This window comes from Lissotriton vulgaris, chromosome 5 (assembly GCF_964263255.1).
Source record: "Lissotriton vulgaris chromosome 5, aLisVul1.2, whole genome shotgun sequence".
Taxonomy (NCBI): Eukaryota; Metazoa; Chordata; class Amphibia; order Caudata; family Salamandridae; genus Lissotriton; species Lissotriton vulgaris.
The window spans coordinates 423,237,596-423,256,835 of record NC_141693.1 but is presented as its reverse complement, the minus strand read 5'-3'; the positions used below and the strand labels follow the sequence as shown (position 1 = coordinate 423,256,835).

General features: G+C 44.3%; 1 protein-coding gene across 7 annotated transcripts in view; it reads left to right on the top strand.

Moving 5' to 3' along the window:
• Positions 1–19,240, top strand: part of SAMD8 (sterile alpha motif domain containing 8) — a 268,961-nt gene that overhangs the window by 166,050 nt on the left and 83,671 nt on the right. For 6 of the 7 annotated variants that reach the window (XM_086921808.1, XM_086921804.1, XM_086921809.1 and 3 more), the window contains one exon: positions 6,292–6,884. In XM_086921808.1, coding sequence (XP_086777934.1) covers positions 6,307–6,884 — 578 coding nt within the window. In that variant the 5' untranslated portion in view covers positions 6,292–6,306. The remainder of the gene's footprint in view (positions 1–6,291; positions 6,885–19,240) is intronic. The other variant, XM_086921807.1, reaches the window with a different exon arrangement.

Sequence of the window (19,240 nt, the reverse complement as noted above, 5' to 3'; positions counted from 1 at the left end):
TTAGGTAAAAAGGTTAAGGATCTAAATCGAGACAGCAGGAGACCGCAGGTACCACTGAACGGTACTTGTTTTATCTGTAGGATAAGGGGACAAAAGACTGTCTTTAAAAAATAAATAGTCGACCCAGGCCAAGAATTTCATCGTATTGAGTGGATAAATACTGGACTGTGGCTAGTGGAAGAGAGATAGGTTGGAAAAATACGACTGTGAGAACAGGAGACCAAGAGAACGATGTAAAGACTGCAAACATTTGACTTGAGAGACTACAGACACCTTTTGAAAACTTGAACAAGTGGTTGTAGACCAGACAGAGATGCACGAGGCAGGACCTGGGGTGCACAGACGTCTATGGGACAAGAGCGGCCCACTGGTGCTGAAAATGTGCATGGGAGACAGCTGCCTGCCTCAGGTAGGACATGTAAGCAGCACTCTAAATGGATCATACCACCTACTATGGAAGCGGAGGGTGAGGCAGAGCATACAAACTCCTATAGGACCAGGCAGAGGTCAAAACATCCATGTTAAGGGATCAGCATTTTGTTGGCAGGGCTGCTTATGCTAAGGGACCTCGTAGTCTTGGGTCGCCGCTGAAGTAGACTGCACACATGGTTTGATTTTTAAAGCTGGGAAAACAGAAGGCCAATTTTGAGGGGAAGAAGGTTTCTAATGTGATCTCTTTGGACTGGTCGCTTTAGCAACCTGACATCCTAGTGACTTGGCTTCCTTTTCTGCGTGATGGATGAGAGAAAGGTGCTTCTCTGTTTGCTTCCCATGAGAGCTTACAGTGGCTCTCTGATAAATTTCTTACGAGCGATCTGCTATATCCGTCCCATGTGCTATTAGAATATGCACCGTACCAGAGCAGCAACAAGAATAGAATATACACAGGCCAATTATTATTTTAAGGCTCACCATTCTTTTATGTTTATTCAACAGATTAAGTTTTAATTTGAGCGTGGCTGGAGGTGCATGTAAGATTCCTTACTGATCAGTGTAGCAAACCTACAACTGCAAATGTTCAAGATGTCAAAACAACTGTCACAGCTTCTGTGGTTCAACAGAAAACATTGGCACACCCAGCACACTTCTACGGGTAAATTCCCAAACATAGGCCATGCTCACACGGTTTAAGACAACGATTGATATACAAAATTGCAAAATACATATTATCTACTTAGCGGCTATAGGCATTGGGGGGTGGAGGGGGAGGCTTAGTATATCTTTTATTGTGGAGGCAGAATCCGAGAGCACAACTTTACTTCAATCACAAGTAACCAGAGGGCGTGACTGCAGCCCACCATCTTATCAGTGAGGACAAGGGAGAGAAGAGCTGATCAATATGCGAATAAGCAGATGGTGAAGGTAGAACATGGCTTCTGCACAGCACTGGTGTTGCAGAACCTACCAACTGCTGAGTTGAACAAGTAAACGATCTGTGGGAAGCATAACAGAGTGCTTTGAGAGGTTAAAAAACACATAACTCCTTTGATCCTCAGGGGGCATTAGGTTGGGTTATCAGATTGATTGCTTCAAGACACCAGGGGCAGACTGCTCTAGTCTAAAGCGGTCACTGCACAGACCGTTGTAGTTTCCTACATTAGCCAACAAGTTCAATTAAAACGGACCAGTATTACTGCTGCTCAACTGCCTTAGGTTGTAAAATGATAACCAGAATCGTCACACTATGTATATCCTCACACGAGTTCTTCTCTTCACTGTAAAAAGCGAGTTCACAGAGGTCTCTGATCTCCTTTCTGAAGCTCTTGCAGCTCATTCAGGCCTCTTTTTTTGGTTACTGTAGGTAGATGGGAACGCCATAGCTGAAGCTCTAGAGTTTACCTGAAGAAGTTTATGCAGTCTTGAAACTGCAGTGTAACTGGTCTTTGCCTTTTGTGGTGAAAAAGATCTCGGATGATAACATATAGTGTACAACCGGAGAAAAAGGTTGTGTTATGCAGGGTTCAAGCATTTCTTAAAGGTAAACGCTGCTGTCTTCCAGTGCAGCGACCCAGTGGAAATTACAAGCTGACTTGTGCGGGGAATAAGGTCTTCGATATGTAGTGCAGAACTTCCTTTATTGCCCTGCTGAGGAGGACCCAACTATTGCACAGTGAAGTAACTTCGAACCAGAGTTGTGCAGCACTATCACAGTCCGGCGTGTGGTCTTGGTCCATTATGGGCAGGTATATGGCTAAAGTTCCATATGATCAAAAGCAGCCTCTGTTGGACTGGCTAACGTTTCGCTCATGCTCCATCTGCTTACAGCGAGCCTCCGGATTGGAGACATTAGCTCAAATGAAGGAATTCAATAAGGGCTGATGAGAGGTCGAGTTGTCCCTACTTCTTTCTGTCTTCTTAATCTCTGCATAATAACACTTTTTCGTGTTTAACTTCCTATTGTTTGTGTCTGTGTTTTTAATGATTTGGATGTGTTCTCTTGTCTTTCCCAGAGTCGTCATGGGATAAATAATGTTTACTCTAGTTAAAAATTAAAAAAGCTGAATATGAGATGCTATGTGACAGCATACCAATTTGCTTATTCTTTACATGCTGGTGAGGTAGTCTGTATTATATTTGGTTCACCTTTGTTTTATCATTATTGTTTGTCCTTTCTCTATACATGTCTCTCCTTCTCTTCTACTGCATGAGGGGATTTTGACCATTCACAACATTTCTATAAACATGCATTTTTACCATTACTCGTACAACCAACCCACCTTTCTTCAACATTCACCTTGTCTTGTCTTTCCAGCAATACTGTTGTTTTGTGTAGCATAGTACATCTCAGTTGACCCTTCTGCTTGGTGCCTGCTAAATTGCCGACTGTGTAGTAAACCATGAGGGTTGATGTCACTCATCTTTGCAGGCCTCATGTAAATACACAAGTCGACTACTTCATTGAGCAAGTCCACCAGGAGTTTCCACTTCCAAAATGTGACCGGCTGTACCATTGTTCAGTTGTATTGAGGAACTGCCATGTATGTTAGGAAGAGGTGCAGAGTTGACCACTTGTGTTTCATATATTGTGTGCATATTTTTTATGCATACACCTCTGGCTTCTAAAGTTGCTGGCAGAATTAGCTAGGAAAAGAGTGAGGACTTTCAAGTTGGATTTTCAATCCTAGTAGTTTGATGCCAAGGGTGCCTTTTGAAATCTATTCCATGTACTTTCTTTCTGTTTGGTATGGCAAAAGTAAGGATTTTTACTTCAAAACAGCCTTGTTATAGTCCTCACCCATAATTTGAGGAAAACTTAAGCTAACCCATGTGTTGAAAATACTCGTTGGCTCACAGGGCAGATGTAGAATATTTTCAGTTGCTTAACTATTACCCATACTGTAAACCATTGCAACCCATATATCCAAATCTGTGTCACTCCATTGCTTTAAATTCGGATCCAACTCTATATTAACCCATAGGAATACTTTGTCAGAGAGATAGGCTTGCATTCTACCGTAACCTGAACAAATATGCCATAGGGATGAATTCAGATTCTTGTTTTTGGGAGGTAGCAGGAGGCCTGCACTCGTAGGCTACTAGGATCTTTTCTGTGATGGTTTCCCAATACAAGTACATGGTTATAATCTATTTAAATTAAACATTTATATACCGTGTCTGAAACAAAATAAGTTTTAGCACATTTTACATTCAATCTTTTGAAGTTTTGAAGAGAGAAATGGGGTATACAGAGATGGAGATCTCACGAAAACAACTAAAATAGGCATAGAGTATTACACTACAGTTAACAACCCTCCATTGCAAATCTTGAATAGTCTAGGTGTGCCATTATAAGGTACTGTTACCTTAGTTCAAAAGGTGTACTATTGGTAAATAATTGTAATATATTTCACATCTCTCATATCGTATCTCTCACTTCACCTCCCTTATCTCATTTCATATATTGCATCTCATGTCATATATTGCATCTCATTTCAGATATCCTTATAACTCCTAGCTTATCTTGGAGTTGTCATGGCTACCCAAGATGGGGATGGTGCTAAAAATGCTCTTATTACAATAAATACATTGAGGTGATACAGCAGAGGAGATGGAGAGTTAAACTCTCGACAAGGCCAATCAAGGCAAAATAGTCCATAATGAGTTATGACTTTCAAGTACTTGCTTTATAGGATGGTCTTGATATGACTTGTTAGGAAGGCGAACCAGCGTTCCCGTTGACCAGTATCTGAGGTATACAATTATGATGACTTGAATTGAGTCTCAAATCTTTAACAGTGCAAGCAGAAACCACAACTTTGAATGTTTTCCCCAAAATCTAAATGAGGCCATGCCCTCTATAGCAGATTATGGAAAGCGAAATTATGTAGGCACAGCTTTTATTGTGAACATTTCTGCTGGATAATATTAGGCTGATTTTTTTAAATATTTGAGCTTAATTGTGGCATACGGAGTGACAAGTGGTTTATCGGAGTTAATATATAATAGACCATATAGTTCCCAAGACACTGCTTACCTCAGTAACCGCTAGGTAAGCTCAAACTTGATGCTATCCTTAGTTCATTCACAATGTTTATCCGTTAGTATTTCAGGTCCGAGATGTGGTCTTTTAAAGCCAAGACTGAGGTTGCTAGGATGAACACAGCATGTTCGAAAATATATAGATATATATATATGTGGCATGAGTCTTGCCAATGTTGTGTCTAATAGTTTTATTGTTTCCGCCCATTTTGCACGCTTAGAAAGGTATCTTCATAAAGGCGTTCTATCCAGAATCCGGGAATCTGCTGTTGAAAATGTCCTCACAGTAGCCATTCTTGTTGCTATTTTTGCTTTAGGTTTATATACCTACTTATAGGGGCTGTCAGACTGCCCTCTTCATCCATTGGTCTGTTATTCTGTCCTCGCACATTTCTCCCGTCCACTACAGCGTGCTGCACGGAGCGGTGAGTCAGCCCAATTCAGCCATTGGCTAACTTCACCGTGAGTGGTGATATTCGGCTCTTTCGCAAGGAGCACATTGGCACATTTGCTTTTAGCCAATGTTTTCTTTAATATTGGCAAGAGCTCTGGAGTTTCTCCAGAACGAAAGTTATTTAAGCATCACGAGAAACAAACCAATTAATGACTAAGCAAGAAGACTGACAGCCAATGGCCGACCTATTGGCTTTGCCGTTCAGATAGATTTTTTTCAACATCAGAACTTTAACTGGGTACACATTTCTCTGCTGTTTCTCAACTAATGCATTTTTGTAGTTTAGATGGGTGTTGTGACTAGTTTGTTTCATAAACTGCATTAAAACACATCCAAGGTTGGTTCAGATGCAGGTGCTTCCCTTGGAAAATGTGTTTCTCCTTCCCTCCTTATGCACTGCACTGTAAGGTCCTCAATAGACAGTTTTCAGGAGTAGGCTGCTACTTTCGTACTACACCAGAATGTGGCAGAAAGGTCCGGGAAGGAAAATGCAAGGGTGCGGGAGCAACCTTAGGAAAACATATTGGCTCTGTGGAACTAAAGCCGGTGGCTCTTAAAACAAAATATATACGATTGTGTATAATTGCTCCTTTCTGGCCATTGAGGGCTGTCCGAACATGATACTCAGTCTGGGACTCTCTGTTCAATGTCATCTGCATGAGTAACCCTAAGCTGGGTCACTGCGGTGAAGGAGGAAACTGGTGCTTTACCTTCCAGAGGCTGGGTATTGCAGCAGTTTGACAATGTGGCTGTTTAACTCTTCTACCAGTACAATGTCACCGAAAATGCCAGCACCCCCTAACATTTTAAACCGTCTGCTTCATCAGTAGGACGGAGGGATGGTACTAGAGATGGGTTACTAGGACACCTGTGCCTGGCTCTGTGTTCTTGCACACCGTAAACACTTTCCACCTGCAGCAGCAGCAGTTGGGTGGGTGTAGTGGCGTAGCCTCTCGATGGTGGGGCTGTTATTTGGAAGGACTCATTGGGTGTATCTAGACCTGTTGTTAGAAATCCTGTCTGTGTCTCCCAGCTCTCTGGCCTAGACATTTCTCTCATGTTACAGTAAGCAAAGAATTCTACGTGTTAAACTTAGTAAATCTGTATAGCACATTTTGCTTTCACCGTACCCTGTTTTTAAAGGGATTTTATAATTCTGCCTCTTGGGCCCCTGTCATTCAAGATCTCTCCTGATTTCCCAATGGCATAGTCCACGTCTGCAATCACATTGTGTCCCCAGAGATTGCTTTTGGCAGGCGCTCCTTTCTTTGAGATTTGCTAGAGCTAATTTTAATTCACTTAGTCTGCGAATGGGATTTTTGTCTGGACCATTAATGAAAATTGTTTCCCCTTTGCAGCAGCTAACCACAAGGATGGCCAGCGGCACCCAGCTATGCATCCGGCGCTGGACAACAAAGCATGTGGCCAAGTGGCTGAAGGAGGAGGGCTTCCATGACTACGTGGACGTGCTGTGCGTGCGACACCGGCTCGATGGCATTGCCCTTATGGCACTCACAGAGTATGACCTGCGCTCCCCACCCCTGGAGATTAAAGTTCTGGGTGACATCAAGCGGCTGATGCTGTGCATCCGCAAGCTCCAGAAACAGCACAGTGATGTCCTTGAGGAGCTGGGAATCAGCAGCGAGGTGCATCCCACCTCCATCTCCCCAAGCACTAGCTCCCTCCAGGGAGCGGACTGGCTGTGCAACGGGGAACTGGTCCGGGACTATGATGCCTCCCCTAAGGACGCAGGTGCAGATCAGTACCAGTATACAAATGGGAAGCACAAGCAGCCCCCCAGGAGACTGGACCCCGAGTACTGGAAGACGGCGCTGAGCTGCATCTATGTCTTCCTCGTCTTCGGCTTCACATCGTTTGTGATGGTGATTGTCCATGAGCGGGTGCCGGACATGCAGACCTATCCCCCACTACCCGACATCTTCCTCGACAGGTAAGAGCGCCCTATCGTGTGCTTGTGCGTGGTGGGTATTTTAAGTATGTTTCTGTGGATTATTGATGCCTGTGAAAGATTCCAGATTTATTTGCAATAGAAGCAAAATCCGCAGTTATCTGCAGAGATAAAGGACAGCCCACCGTGTTGCAGAGCAATCTTTTCCCACAGACAGCAGAGCAGCAGTACATGCTTTCTTCACCCTAAACGGGTATGGCACAGAGAACATTAGCACAACCTTCCTTACACACACCAGGTACAGCACAACCATCAACAGTGTAAAATGATTAACTTGCGTGCACCCACAACAGCACTGACTTACCTCACCCACACTCCGTGTGTTTTCTGTTATGGCCAGGGAGTAGCCGATGTAAAGGGAATGCGAATACTTACCATTACCCAAAACCCCATGACACAACAATGCAACCAGCCCATTTCTTATTATTTGGGATAGGGGTCATAAGACCCCTGGGCGTATTTATTATCATTTCACATAACATAAAAACACAATTTATAACCTTTTTACACAGTAACCACATTTTTTACATTTCGGCTTACAATTGTGACCTAGCCTTAACAGAGACTCTAGTACAAATGAACCACCTAACCAGAACTAGTCTGCTCATGTGTAACCAACACAAAATACTCTGTAACCATCAAGATCAAGACTAGCTCTGCCCCTTCTTTTATCCCTTTTTGGGCCTTCCTTATGGGATGAGTCCACTTTCCCTCACACCTCCCTACTGAGAGGTCTCCAACCTCTGAAAATTATTGTGTAGGGGTCCGGCTGCTCCTAGGATACCTAACTCAAGCCCGCGTGGTTCGCGGCAAAGCAAATGCGAGGGGAGGGGGCCCAAAAACTGCCGAAACACAGGCTTCCATGGGCGATGCAGGCCTCCAGGAAAATGTGACTGCATCTTGACGCGAGCAAGATACAGATATCTGCTTGCGGTAACTTAAATAGGAGCGGGATCAACATCACCTGCCCCAGAAGCAGTGCTTCTAGGGCCGCAGGTGCATAGACCACTCTGCTCCATCCCCCTGCCGGAAGGACGAGCTGGCCATGCCCCATCCGTCCCACTGTCTCCCGGCTCCCCTCCATATCGATGGCTCTCCCTAGGTCCAGAGCCTCTGTTGTTCTTTCTCCCTCACACTTTTCGTTCGCTAGAAGAGACAGTACCATTTCTGGTTTCTTCACAAACCGAAGGCAGTACAGAAATCACATTAAAAGTGTAAGGTTTCCTCCAAAGTAGAACTGAAGGAGCTGCAACAGCATACACTTTCCTTACAAACATAAGTTAAAACTTAAACAGCAGTAGAGCTGGTTTTCCCACAAGCACCTCGAGCACATAACAGCAAAGATACAATACAATTGAGCAACAATTTTCCTTGTGTGTTTGTAACCTTGTGGAACTATAAAATGTCTGGTGACTGACTTTTCCTTGGTACTTTGTAAGTAAGATAAAGGTTTTATCTCGTTATTGTGTGCATCATTGGCAGATGTTTGTTGCTGGCAAACTGATTTAAGAATTGGAAATAATTAGCACTGCCTATTCCTGTGGAAAGAACTCCAGCCTCTTTGTGGACTCAATGGAGGGTGACTCTACACATTGACTAAGCTGTTTTAAGGTAGGCTGTACCTACCTGCTTCACTACCTTAGTTTGTGAACCAGATTTTGGGCCAAGAAGGGACTGGCAGGACATACTGGAGAGGCAGGATCTTAACGAAAGAGCAAACCTGTTCCTCAGCAGCCATAACCAGTCTGACTTGAAGTTTGTTTCACTAATCAAATACCATTCAGCTGTCACAAGAGACAAAAGAAGCGCTATTGGGTGCAGCGCAGAGATATAGGAAACTAGTTGGAGACCACTAGAGCAAGTGGAGCTCTGCTTTAGCACCGAAATGAAGAGTAGAGATTTGCTAGGGGACCGGTAGCAAGGGCAGTCATCTGTAATATTGTAGGAGATCTGGGATACATGAAGGTAAGAAGGCAGAAAGTAAGAATACCAGGGCTGCGGGGACAGAGCATTAAATCTACAAGGGTGATTGGAAGAAGGATTGAGCAACACATGCTGGTGGTGGAAAAAACACTAAGATGCACCACGGCTGCCCAGAGGAAGAGGATCCAGTGTCAAGGTTTCTTGAAGAGGAAGCTGAATTCCAGAAGAGTGCAGGGCTGATAATATTGATGCCTGGAGGTCGGGCTGAGATCCTGAGGGTATCAGGATTTTGTGAAGCTTGACAGATCCAGGAGGATGGCAGAAACCTACATGAGAGGATTGACATTCAGGAATATCTGGAGAGATCGTCAGTAGGGTCCTAGGGGCATGCTTGAAGAGCTGACACCCAGAGGGTGTTGAGTGAACGGAGGGAGCGTGATAAGTCAAAGGGTGGCAATAGGTTGAATGGGAGTCTCATGTCCAGGAGGGTTCAGAGGTATATGTACCTAAGATATGGGAGCTTGTTAATTGGCAAGCTTGGTAAATATCAATGGAGGGATATGTTTCAGAAGATTTAACAATTTTCTCTAAGGCTCTACCCTTTCTTGATAATAAAGAAGGAACCATATTTTGAACTTGATCCACGTGTTCTTCAAAGGAGACATACCTGAGGTCAAAAAAGATATACCTGCGGTCAAAAAAAGATTATGTTCAGACTGGATGTCTGTGGTCATGGCATTACGTTTAATCTTGTTTGACTGTGTAATATTGAATCCAGAAACTTAATGTTCTCTAGTCTGAATAAAAAGACTTGGAATTTGTTTTGCTAAGGTCGAACCTGTTTTTGAATCTGAGACTTAATTGGCATGCCATTACAATGGTAAGATGATTCATGGTACCCACATTAATGTACTTTGGGTATCCTCGGCAATGCATGATTGGGATTAAAAGTGTTCAGTGTGTATCCGGTGATGACGGTGCAGCCAGGGACTCCACACCTTACCTCTACGCTTGAGGGAAAAAACAGAGCAACCACCCTGGACTTTACCTTCGAAGCAGAAAAGTGAGTGCATTTGCTGTAGTGCAAGTGCACTTATGGATGTCGGAGTCTGCATAGAGAGGGCTAGCAGTGCTGCTGATCCGAACGTCTACTTTTCTATCTGGTCTGAATGCAGACTCTGATGCAGAGGCACACTTTTTGTCATCCAGCAGTCTGTGGGTGAGTCGCTGTGTAGTTTTCTTTTTTTTTGTTTTTTAAACAGTCTACCCTAGAATTTGTCTTACAGTGAGGAATGTAGTTTTGTAAGTAATGTCCATGTCCTGTAGTGGCAATCTAAAAGCAGACTTTGTGGACCGAACCGGTGCGACTGTACTACCGAGCTGAATTGCACTACTATGTGGTGTGATTCGCCCCTTCTCAACCTTTTTCAAAATGAAGAGTAGTACGTACAATTTGTTTTGCTGGTGAATGTGTAGTGGTTCGCTGTTTTGTTTTTCTCTGCCCGTGGCTCCTATCCATTTCCTCCAGAGTTCTTCTCAGCCAAGGGTGCTTTTCACCTTTCTGTTGTGAAGTTAACTGTGATTAGCCGTGCTGTTTTAGATTTATAAATCTACATAAAGTAACTACATCAAATAAAGTGTGCAGAAAATATGAAGATTTGAAGTTACCGCACTCTTCTCAGATAATACAAGTTAAAATTACATATTTTAAATAAGGAACCAGATCTTTTCAATTTAGAATAAGGAGCTCCGTTATTTGCTAATGGTGTCTAGATTTTTTAGACTGTCATCGCCCCAAGAGTCCTTTGCTTGCAGACACTCGCTTTTGAAAATGTCTTGGTTTCCTGGCAGAGTTTGATGCTGGCCAGTTGGGAAAGCTGTGTTCTGCTGATCTCGTCATAGGCTTAGGTAGCTCTCAACTCTTGGTACCCGAGCTTTCTTGCTTGAGGGCTTGTCAGAGTACAGAGTCTAATGCCCCTCAAATAACTGTGGTCCATAAAGACCGAATTAGGAGATACTGAGCTATATCTCCGACTAGAGCGAGAAAGTATAGCTGCAGCATTGCTGCAAAAACTCCTCCCCGATAAACTCCAGGCTGGGCAATACGGAGTAGATGAGATCCTCTCCTGCTGCATGAAGGTCAGAAGGTTGGCACAAGGACCGTGTTGTGCCAAAGTATTTCTTTGAACAGTGTGGATTGTGTGGACCCCAGCGCGGCGAAATTGGAAGGAAAGCCTTAGTTTCCAAGCCATGCAGCGAAGACCAAAAACACAGAAAATGGGCTGGGATGAATGCCTACCCACTTGCAATAGCTTGGGGTAGCATGCCATCCTATTCTTTTTACCACCATGCCATCCCCTTTTGGACCCATCCATATGGAAATCTGACTTCTCCAAGCGGAAGTCCGTTTCGAACTGCTAGGCCATATCATCCCTGAACAAGAACACAAGCATCTAAAGCTCTGTTTCACCCGATTTTGGTTCTTCAGTCAGGTGTAGCTTGGTTCTGTGGCATAGTGGGCATAGTGAGCATGGGTCCCACATCTGGGAAGATCTTTGGCTACATAGGGCATGACGTCGAACACACATCAGATGATAGAGGAATGCTTGAAATCCGTCTTACCACTTACAATAGTTTGGGTTAACTTTGCAACCCATTCTTCTTCGGACCACTATGCCACCTTAGTTTGGCCCAGCCATATGCAAATCAGTTTTGTTCCTGATCCAATCGGAACAGTCCAGCCAAAACTGCTAAGCCAGGTCCTTCCTGAACTAGAACACAAGCAACCCAAGGTCACTTTTGTCATTATTGGGATGAACTGTTCTTGCGTGGCTTGTGCGTCTTTTCAGAGCGGGCCTGGCTTGTCATCAGTGGCGTAATATAGGCCTCCGCATCCCGTGTGGTGGGGAGGTGGGGTGGGGGGGGGGCGCGAGCTCCAGAGAGTCCCCTCAGAACAGTACCCTGGACTGAGAGCCGTGGGCTGACTGGATGGGGTGGGAGGGGCCTCGGTCTACTTTGCCGGTGGGCCTCCCCCCCCCCCCCCGCCCCCCCCCATAACTTTTGTTACGTTACTGCTTGGTAGTTCATCCTTAATTGTTCCAGTTGGCGCATGATCAGGGGTGATTTGCATATGGCTTGGTGAAAAACAGAAAAGTTTTAACCATTTTCCCTCACTACTGACACCTTTTCACAACAGCCTATATATAGTTTGTCCTGGAGTAAGAGGCAATTTCAAGGCTCGGAAAGAATAGGAATCTAGTTAATTGCCAGACATGTTTGATCAGTGAAAATTCAGGTTGTTTGGAACCTTCAAGATAATACTTGGGAGGGGGAACAGGATATATTCAAATATTACCAGCTGAGACAATGAGCTCTTTAACCCCTCCCCCCCCCCTTCCCCTCCTCCAAACACCAAGCGTAGTAGTCAGATGGGGTAGGCTTGAGAATGAATGGGATATGTTCTTGGTTCTTTAAGTCTCGCCATTGAATAAGCAAATGTAGAATGATGGGATTGAAACCAATAACCTGTATGTCCGAAACACAATTGTAACTGAAGGAGGTACAAGTTGACTGAGGCAGCGGGTGTGTTATTGTAACCTGGAGCTCTGCAGCTTTAACTGCCAATAAAATGAAGTTCATCTTTCTTGCCGGAGTCTCGCATACCCTGCTTCCACACATGTGCAGCATTCTCAAACTGCCGTTCCGAGAATAAACCTTGCGGTTGCGCTTGAGTCACAGGCCGCCCTGGGAAGGGCTACCAGCACGTCCCGTGACTGTGCCCGGTACATAACAGAGTGTTTTTCGATACATGTTTGTCTCGGTGTCAGACCAACTTCGCCGAATGCTTCTGGGCGAGCCCCGGCTTGTTCCTTTCCACGCTGTCATAATTCTGCCACCAGCTGCGGCGGCCTGAGAACACTGCCATCTAGCGGTGAAGCCAGTGTATCGCCGAAAGTTTAAACTTGGTGTCTAGATTTCGTTGTATTTTCAAGTAATCCAGTATATAGCCCATCCAGGTTTCTTCCAAGGACTTTGGAGTTCTGACTTAAACTCCTTCGTTGTTGCATACAGTGTGCACCACTGAAAAAGATCGACAAAAGGAATGCGCAATAAACCAAATTAAACGTGTGGCCCTGTCGCACAGTTTACCCCCGTGTGGACTGTGGCCCAACCAGCGGAAACACATTGTTGCTATTTGATCACATCACATGTCTTAATGACCTGTTTTTTGTGTTCAGGACGCTTATAAAACATTGTAACTCAAGTTTCGTGGTAAACATTTTACCACACGTTCCGAGCATCATTGATTCCCCCTACCCTCAAACATAATTTTCCGAGTTCTTGTGTTATGCCCTAGAGGCCTAGACTCTCCTTACTGCCGTATGCAGATTCAGCTTCAACCAACCCTCTAGGTCTAGGGCATAGAGGGTTGAAGCTGACTCTGGATACGGCAATAAAGATGGCTGCTAAATGCAAAATGGCATACAGAAAAGCGGAGTAAAATAAAAGGTGGTGTGAAGAGGAAAGGGTCAGGTTTGCTACATATTGGGTTGAGGGAGGTATGCATACCGAGTATTCTATCATGCCCTTAAGATCATCTCTGTCAACGTCGCATAGGAAAAGTTAAAAGAATGTGAGCAGTTCGAGGGTTACTTCTTGATGATTCGCTCGGGTTTTATAGAGTGAGAACGTCTTGTCAAGTTTGCGTAAGATATAACGCAGGTTACTTGCTATGTCCCTCACACACAGTGGTACCATAACCAAGTACCGTATGGGCTTCAGCGATGCAAGCATCCCTTCCTCACGGAATACGTAGATGATGGAGTCCGTAGTACAAGCTTCCTTCGTTCATAGAAGAGGTGCTATATGGGTAACAGAAGTGTAAGCTTTCCACAGGAACCCCAACCGCCCCGGACACTGCCGCCTGCCTTCCTATGACTATACCAAGACTTGTAGTGCAGTGGCAGGCTGCTGACGTGGACACACTGCCCAACATGATACCAGGCGTGCAGTAGGATGTGGGCACAAAGAAATAGATGGGGCTGCATAGGGCGGTCTCCTCTCTCCAGGCCAGTCGGCCATGTGCGGGAGGGGAAAGAGGGTTCCATGGAAAGAAGGGTGTAAAACTGGACATGCGACATGTGACAGCAAGGCCCAGGCTGTGGGCAAGGGGGTAGGCAGGTGGCGAGTAGCAGTGGCTTAGGGGAGGGTGCTAAATGGGACATGATGAGGATCGTGAAGGTGGATAGGGATAAAGGCAGTGTGTGAGGAAAGGGAAAATAACACCTGCAATTACCACCAATACCTGTCCTGCAGAGTCTGTGCCTGGCACAAGGACATTGGAGGCATGACAGCCACCCAGGGCAACTATAGCAGTCACAGGGCTTCACAATGGACGGCTACATTTACAAGCCAGGCTATTTACATTACGATCAGTGTGCACTGCAACCAACCCACCCTTATCCGAGTATTCGTTACAATAGCAATTATTTGGCAGTGTCAGACAATGCAGTGGAAGTCAAGGCACTTATGATGAAACTGCCCCAAACTTCCTGCTGACTAATCTATTTCTCGAACTATACATTCCAATAATTTCTGCCTGGCAGTGTTAAGGTGCCAGTGTGCTAAAGCGTAAAAAGCAGGAGAAATGATGAAGGGCCCACCACAGTTTCTGTCATCCTGGTGTATGCATTGTTAAGAGCTGCTACTCAGCACTTTGGCGCTTCTTTGATTTCTGTGCTGGGAATATTATGATGAGAAGCGAAAGATCTCGATAGCTGAAGGATGTCCCTATGAATTAAAGCCCACCAGGTCCACCTGAGCTGTCGCCTTTTGTGTTACAGCTTCAAACATGTTACCAACGACTGCGCAGTTGTTAAACAGTACACGTAACATCAGGGTAACAGGGGAAGGCCACCCTATTTCTTTTCTGCATTCGCTTCAGCCTTCCAGAGCAGTGCTTACCAATCTTTTTAGAACGTCGACCCAATTTTAGACGGATAAACTTTAAAGACCCACCTAGCTTTAATGGACATGAGGCTGGCGATTTCTTTTTATGTAACTAAAGCATTCTGGGGAAGCACACTGTCATTCACATAATCAAATTTTCCATTGACATGGCCACTAAACTTGCACAGACATACAGTTTTACTCTTAAAACTATATTGCACACAAATGATGTGTAGAAATTGAGTTTCAGTGAATAGACCTTCCCTGGTCTGCTCCTATCCCGGCCACCAGGGCCGAAATCTATGTTCATTCAAGGTCTAAAAACATTCATGGAATCCTGCCTGGACTCCCCTACTTTTACGATATTGGGAGATTTACATTTTTACCTCAAATCTGATAGCAATGTAGACACCTCCAATCTACTTGATAATATGGCGGGGTTCGGGCTGATCCAGATAATCTCAGATCCCACGCATGAGGCCTCGCATACTCCTGATGGTTTTTTTACTTTTACTTTTTTTACCAAGTAACTCAGTCAGGGACTTTCTCCGTTTCCTGGAAGAAAGCCTGCATTAGACCTGTTCTAAAGAAAGCTTCTCTTGACCCTTCCGAGGTGAGTAATTACCGGCCCATATCCCGCTTATTGCCAAACTTCTATAAAAATCATATGCCGACAACACTCAGATTATTATCTCGATTTCCTCAAGTGTGGAAACTGTGGCTGGGAGATTTTACAACTGTCTGAAGCACATTATGGGGTGGATGCGTCAGAGCTACCTTAAACTGAATACAGATAAAAAGGAGGTTATGGAGTTTGGTTCCAGAATGGTGGCCCATTACCAATCTTGGTGGCCAGCAGAAGCAGTTTCTGCCCGAACCCCACGGTAAAAGCAAGGAACCATGGATTCTTGTTTGACCAACTAAACTTTGCAGGTCGAATTAATTTTTTAACATCTTCTTGCTTTTTCTTTTTTTCACTAAAGACCTTGCAAAAAGTTTTGCCTTTTATTCCCTATGATCTCAGGTAATCTGTTGTAGTCGCACTGATTCTTTCCCACGAATTGACTACTGCAATGCACTTTTCCTGGGCAGAGACAAACGCCAACAGGTAAAACTGCAATCACTTTAAAATGCCGCAGCACAAGTGCTGCTCAATATTCCCAAATACTCCTATATTTCTAGCAGTATTAGAGAGCTTCTTTAGCTTCCGGTCAAGCAGCGCATTGAGTTCAAGATACTATGCCGGTGCATAAAACATTGTATGGTGAAGGGCCATCGGATCTGCATACTCTTTTTCAATGGCACTCCCCACGGCGGAATCTTAGATCGGCCAATAAAGGACTAGTGCAGGTCCCTAAAATCCAGAAGGGAGGTAGATACCTTTCCTATCAAGCATCCAGGCTATGGAATGAATTGCCGATCAACATTAGGCTACAACCTACTAGACCACTGTTTAGGAAAATGCTTAAGACCTGCCTATTCCCTCAATAGGAAATATGCACTCTCACCCAATTATTTACACCTTTCCTCGCTCATCTAGCACCAAGACGCCTCAGCATTCATGTACTTACTAATATTTCTCATTTGCGCTTCACCAAGTGAAGTATGATGGTTTATTTTTATACATCAATATTTTCATTTCCATCACACTTCAGATTTACAAAAAATGTGATTTATTTTTGCTTCCCTGTTAACTGAATGTGTACAATTCATTTGCAGGTATTTTACATACTGTTGTGTTTCCAACAGTAACCATTGACGTAATTTACCGCTAGTGTCCTCGGGTCTAGTACAATTGGGCTCCAAACTGAATAACCTTGTACGCATGTTTAGCACTGTCGAACAATGAGTCAAAGCATTCCAATGGGTAATCAAGGTGAAATGTAGCTTTAGATGCCCAGAATGCGGTTAATACAGCAGTAGCAGCAACCAATAAGGTTATTACTTCAGTCATTGCTTTTACTTTAGAAACATTCTTAATATACATAGGAACATAATTTATTACACGTAAAGCAACGATTTACCAGGAAACCTGGACTTTCTAGTTCCTTTCTAGCCAGAGGGATTACACCAAACAAAATTGCAGCATTTATGTGCCAAGCACTATTAAGTTTGACCTCTGATCAATAAACAGTGTTACGCAATGGAAGTGTTTGTGAAATCCAGCTCCCAACTTGGAAATTCCACTTCTTTCAAAGGTGTACAGAAAATAGTAACAGCAAAATCAAAGTGCTGTAAGAATACACTTTAAAGGGACCATGGTTCTCCACGATACACTTCAAAGTCAAATGTAGATTTCCCTTTGCTCAGTAGTGACTTTAGTTCAAGTTGCGGTTACAATAATGTTGATCGCATTTTGACACACCTGCCGCAAAATCGGTGGCAGCTGTTGACATTTGAAAGTGGTGAGGCGTAAAATTGATGTGGGAGTGCACCGCGGCGAGCGAGCGTAGCGAGCCTGAACAACTTAAGGGGGATTCGGGGGAGGTGGGGGCCATCCCCACCACTGCCAGCATCGCTGTCACTACTCTTGCTGCCAAAAGCGGCACTGCCCGTAGCACTGCCCTTACGATCTCTCTCAACCGTACAGCCGCCAGCATGCAGGCACCGCTACTACTATTGCTGCCAAAAGTGTCACTGCCAGTACCATTACGATCTCTCTAAACAGTACTGCTGCCTGCGCTGCAAGCATCGCTGTAACTACTCTTGCCACCAAAAGCGTCACGGGCCGTACCGTTGCCCTTACAGTCTCTCAGCAGTCAACAGTCAGCAGTGCTACTGCCACCAGCATGCAAGCATCGCTACCATTATCGCTGCCAACGGCATTATTGCCAGTAGCCCTGCCCGTACTATCTCGCTCTCTCAGCAGTACTGCCGCCAGCGCTGCGAACATCACTGCTGCTACTATCGATATCAACTCTCACACAAGTATTATCAGTACCACTGCTACTGCCACCAGTATACAAACCTCACTGGCAGTACCGCTGCACGTGCCATCTCTCTCAGCAGTGCGACTGGCACTAGCACCAGCATGCACACATCTGTGCTATATTACTATTGCTCCCAAAAACGTCAGTGTCTTTACCACTTCCCTTAGACTCTCTCCCAGAAGTACCACTTCCAGCAGCGCACGCTTCCCTTCTACTACTGTCGCTGTCTAATCATCCCTGCCAGTAACAGTCCCGTGGTCATCTCGCTCAGCAGCATTACCGGTACCACTGTTATCAGCTCCAGCATGCTAGCTTACAGGTCAGTACCACTGCCTGTCATCTCTCGAAGGAGTACTAGGGGCAAACTACACTTTAGCAGAATAATGTGCTCGATCAAGTGTAATGTGCTTTTCTTTCATTTTTCGAAAAACTGTGGCAGGTGTATCAAAAGAAAGCAAATTCGGGTGAAGGGCGTATGTTGCCAAGCACGCCTATTATTTGTGAGGCCAGCTCTTTAAGAAAAATATTTAATGTGGCTGTAAAATGAAAATAAAATAACCCTGCGTGACGTGCATTATAAAGCACCACCATCATCCTGGGTCAAGATACTTCCTGAGGGCCTACAGAGGGCCTGGGAAGTGTTTATTTGACCGGGGCGCACCCATCCAATGGGATCGATTATTCAATATGTTTCGTTTAATTTAAAAACTGTTTTTTGTGCAGTAAGAATGTTAGAAACTCTGTGCATTGTTTGCAGCGCTGTAGGAAATGTGTAAACTTGTAAAAAAAAAAAAAATCTAATTAACCCTAGTAAACTCCCCCCGCTGCCCACCTTTCTGCTCTAGATGTCAAGGCAAGCGCCATCCTGGCTTGAAACAAACTTTTGCTTGCTGTGTATGTTATGCACCCCGAGTTCGTTAGATCCTCCTTTCCGTTACAGATATCGCAGTATTTCCAAGCAGTATGACGCATAAAACAATTGTCTTGAAGCAAACGTGGAAAATATTTGTTAGACCCCGACCTTCTATAAAGAGCGGAGCAAACTTGATGAATTCCACGAACTTCAAGGAATTACATTGTGAGCCTAGCGTGGATTGTACAGCTCCGAACCTCGTGGTTCGCACAACACCGGAGTTCCAGAGTGGCAGATGCCATGGCAGGAAAAATAAGAGCTCAATATCATATGTTTTATGATTTAATTAGAATTTTCAGGCCTTAAGACTTTACTGCAGCATTTTTTTGCAGACCAACAGATATTCCATAAACATTGGGATATTCCCAAATGGTCCCTGGACTTGGGTATCTGTTATTAAAAGAAACAATGGTCCTGGCCCAATTATTCAAGGAAGAGTTAGATTAACAAAATGATCAACTTATTTGAGCTTACATTATTCAGCTCACAAACATCGGTAAATCGTGAAAATAATTTAAACAAACAGATGTGCAGAAAAACCACTAAGTATTATTACAATATATTTATTTAGTCATTTAAAGGAACAATCATTAGAGGGTCAAGAAGGTAGGAGAATGTTCCAG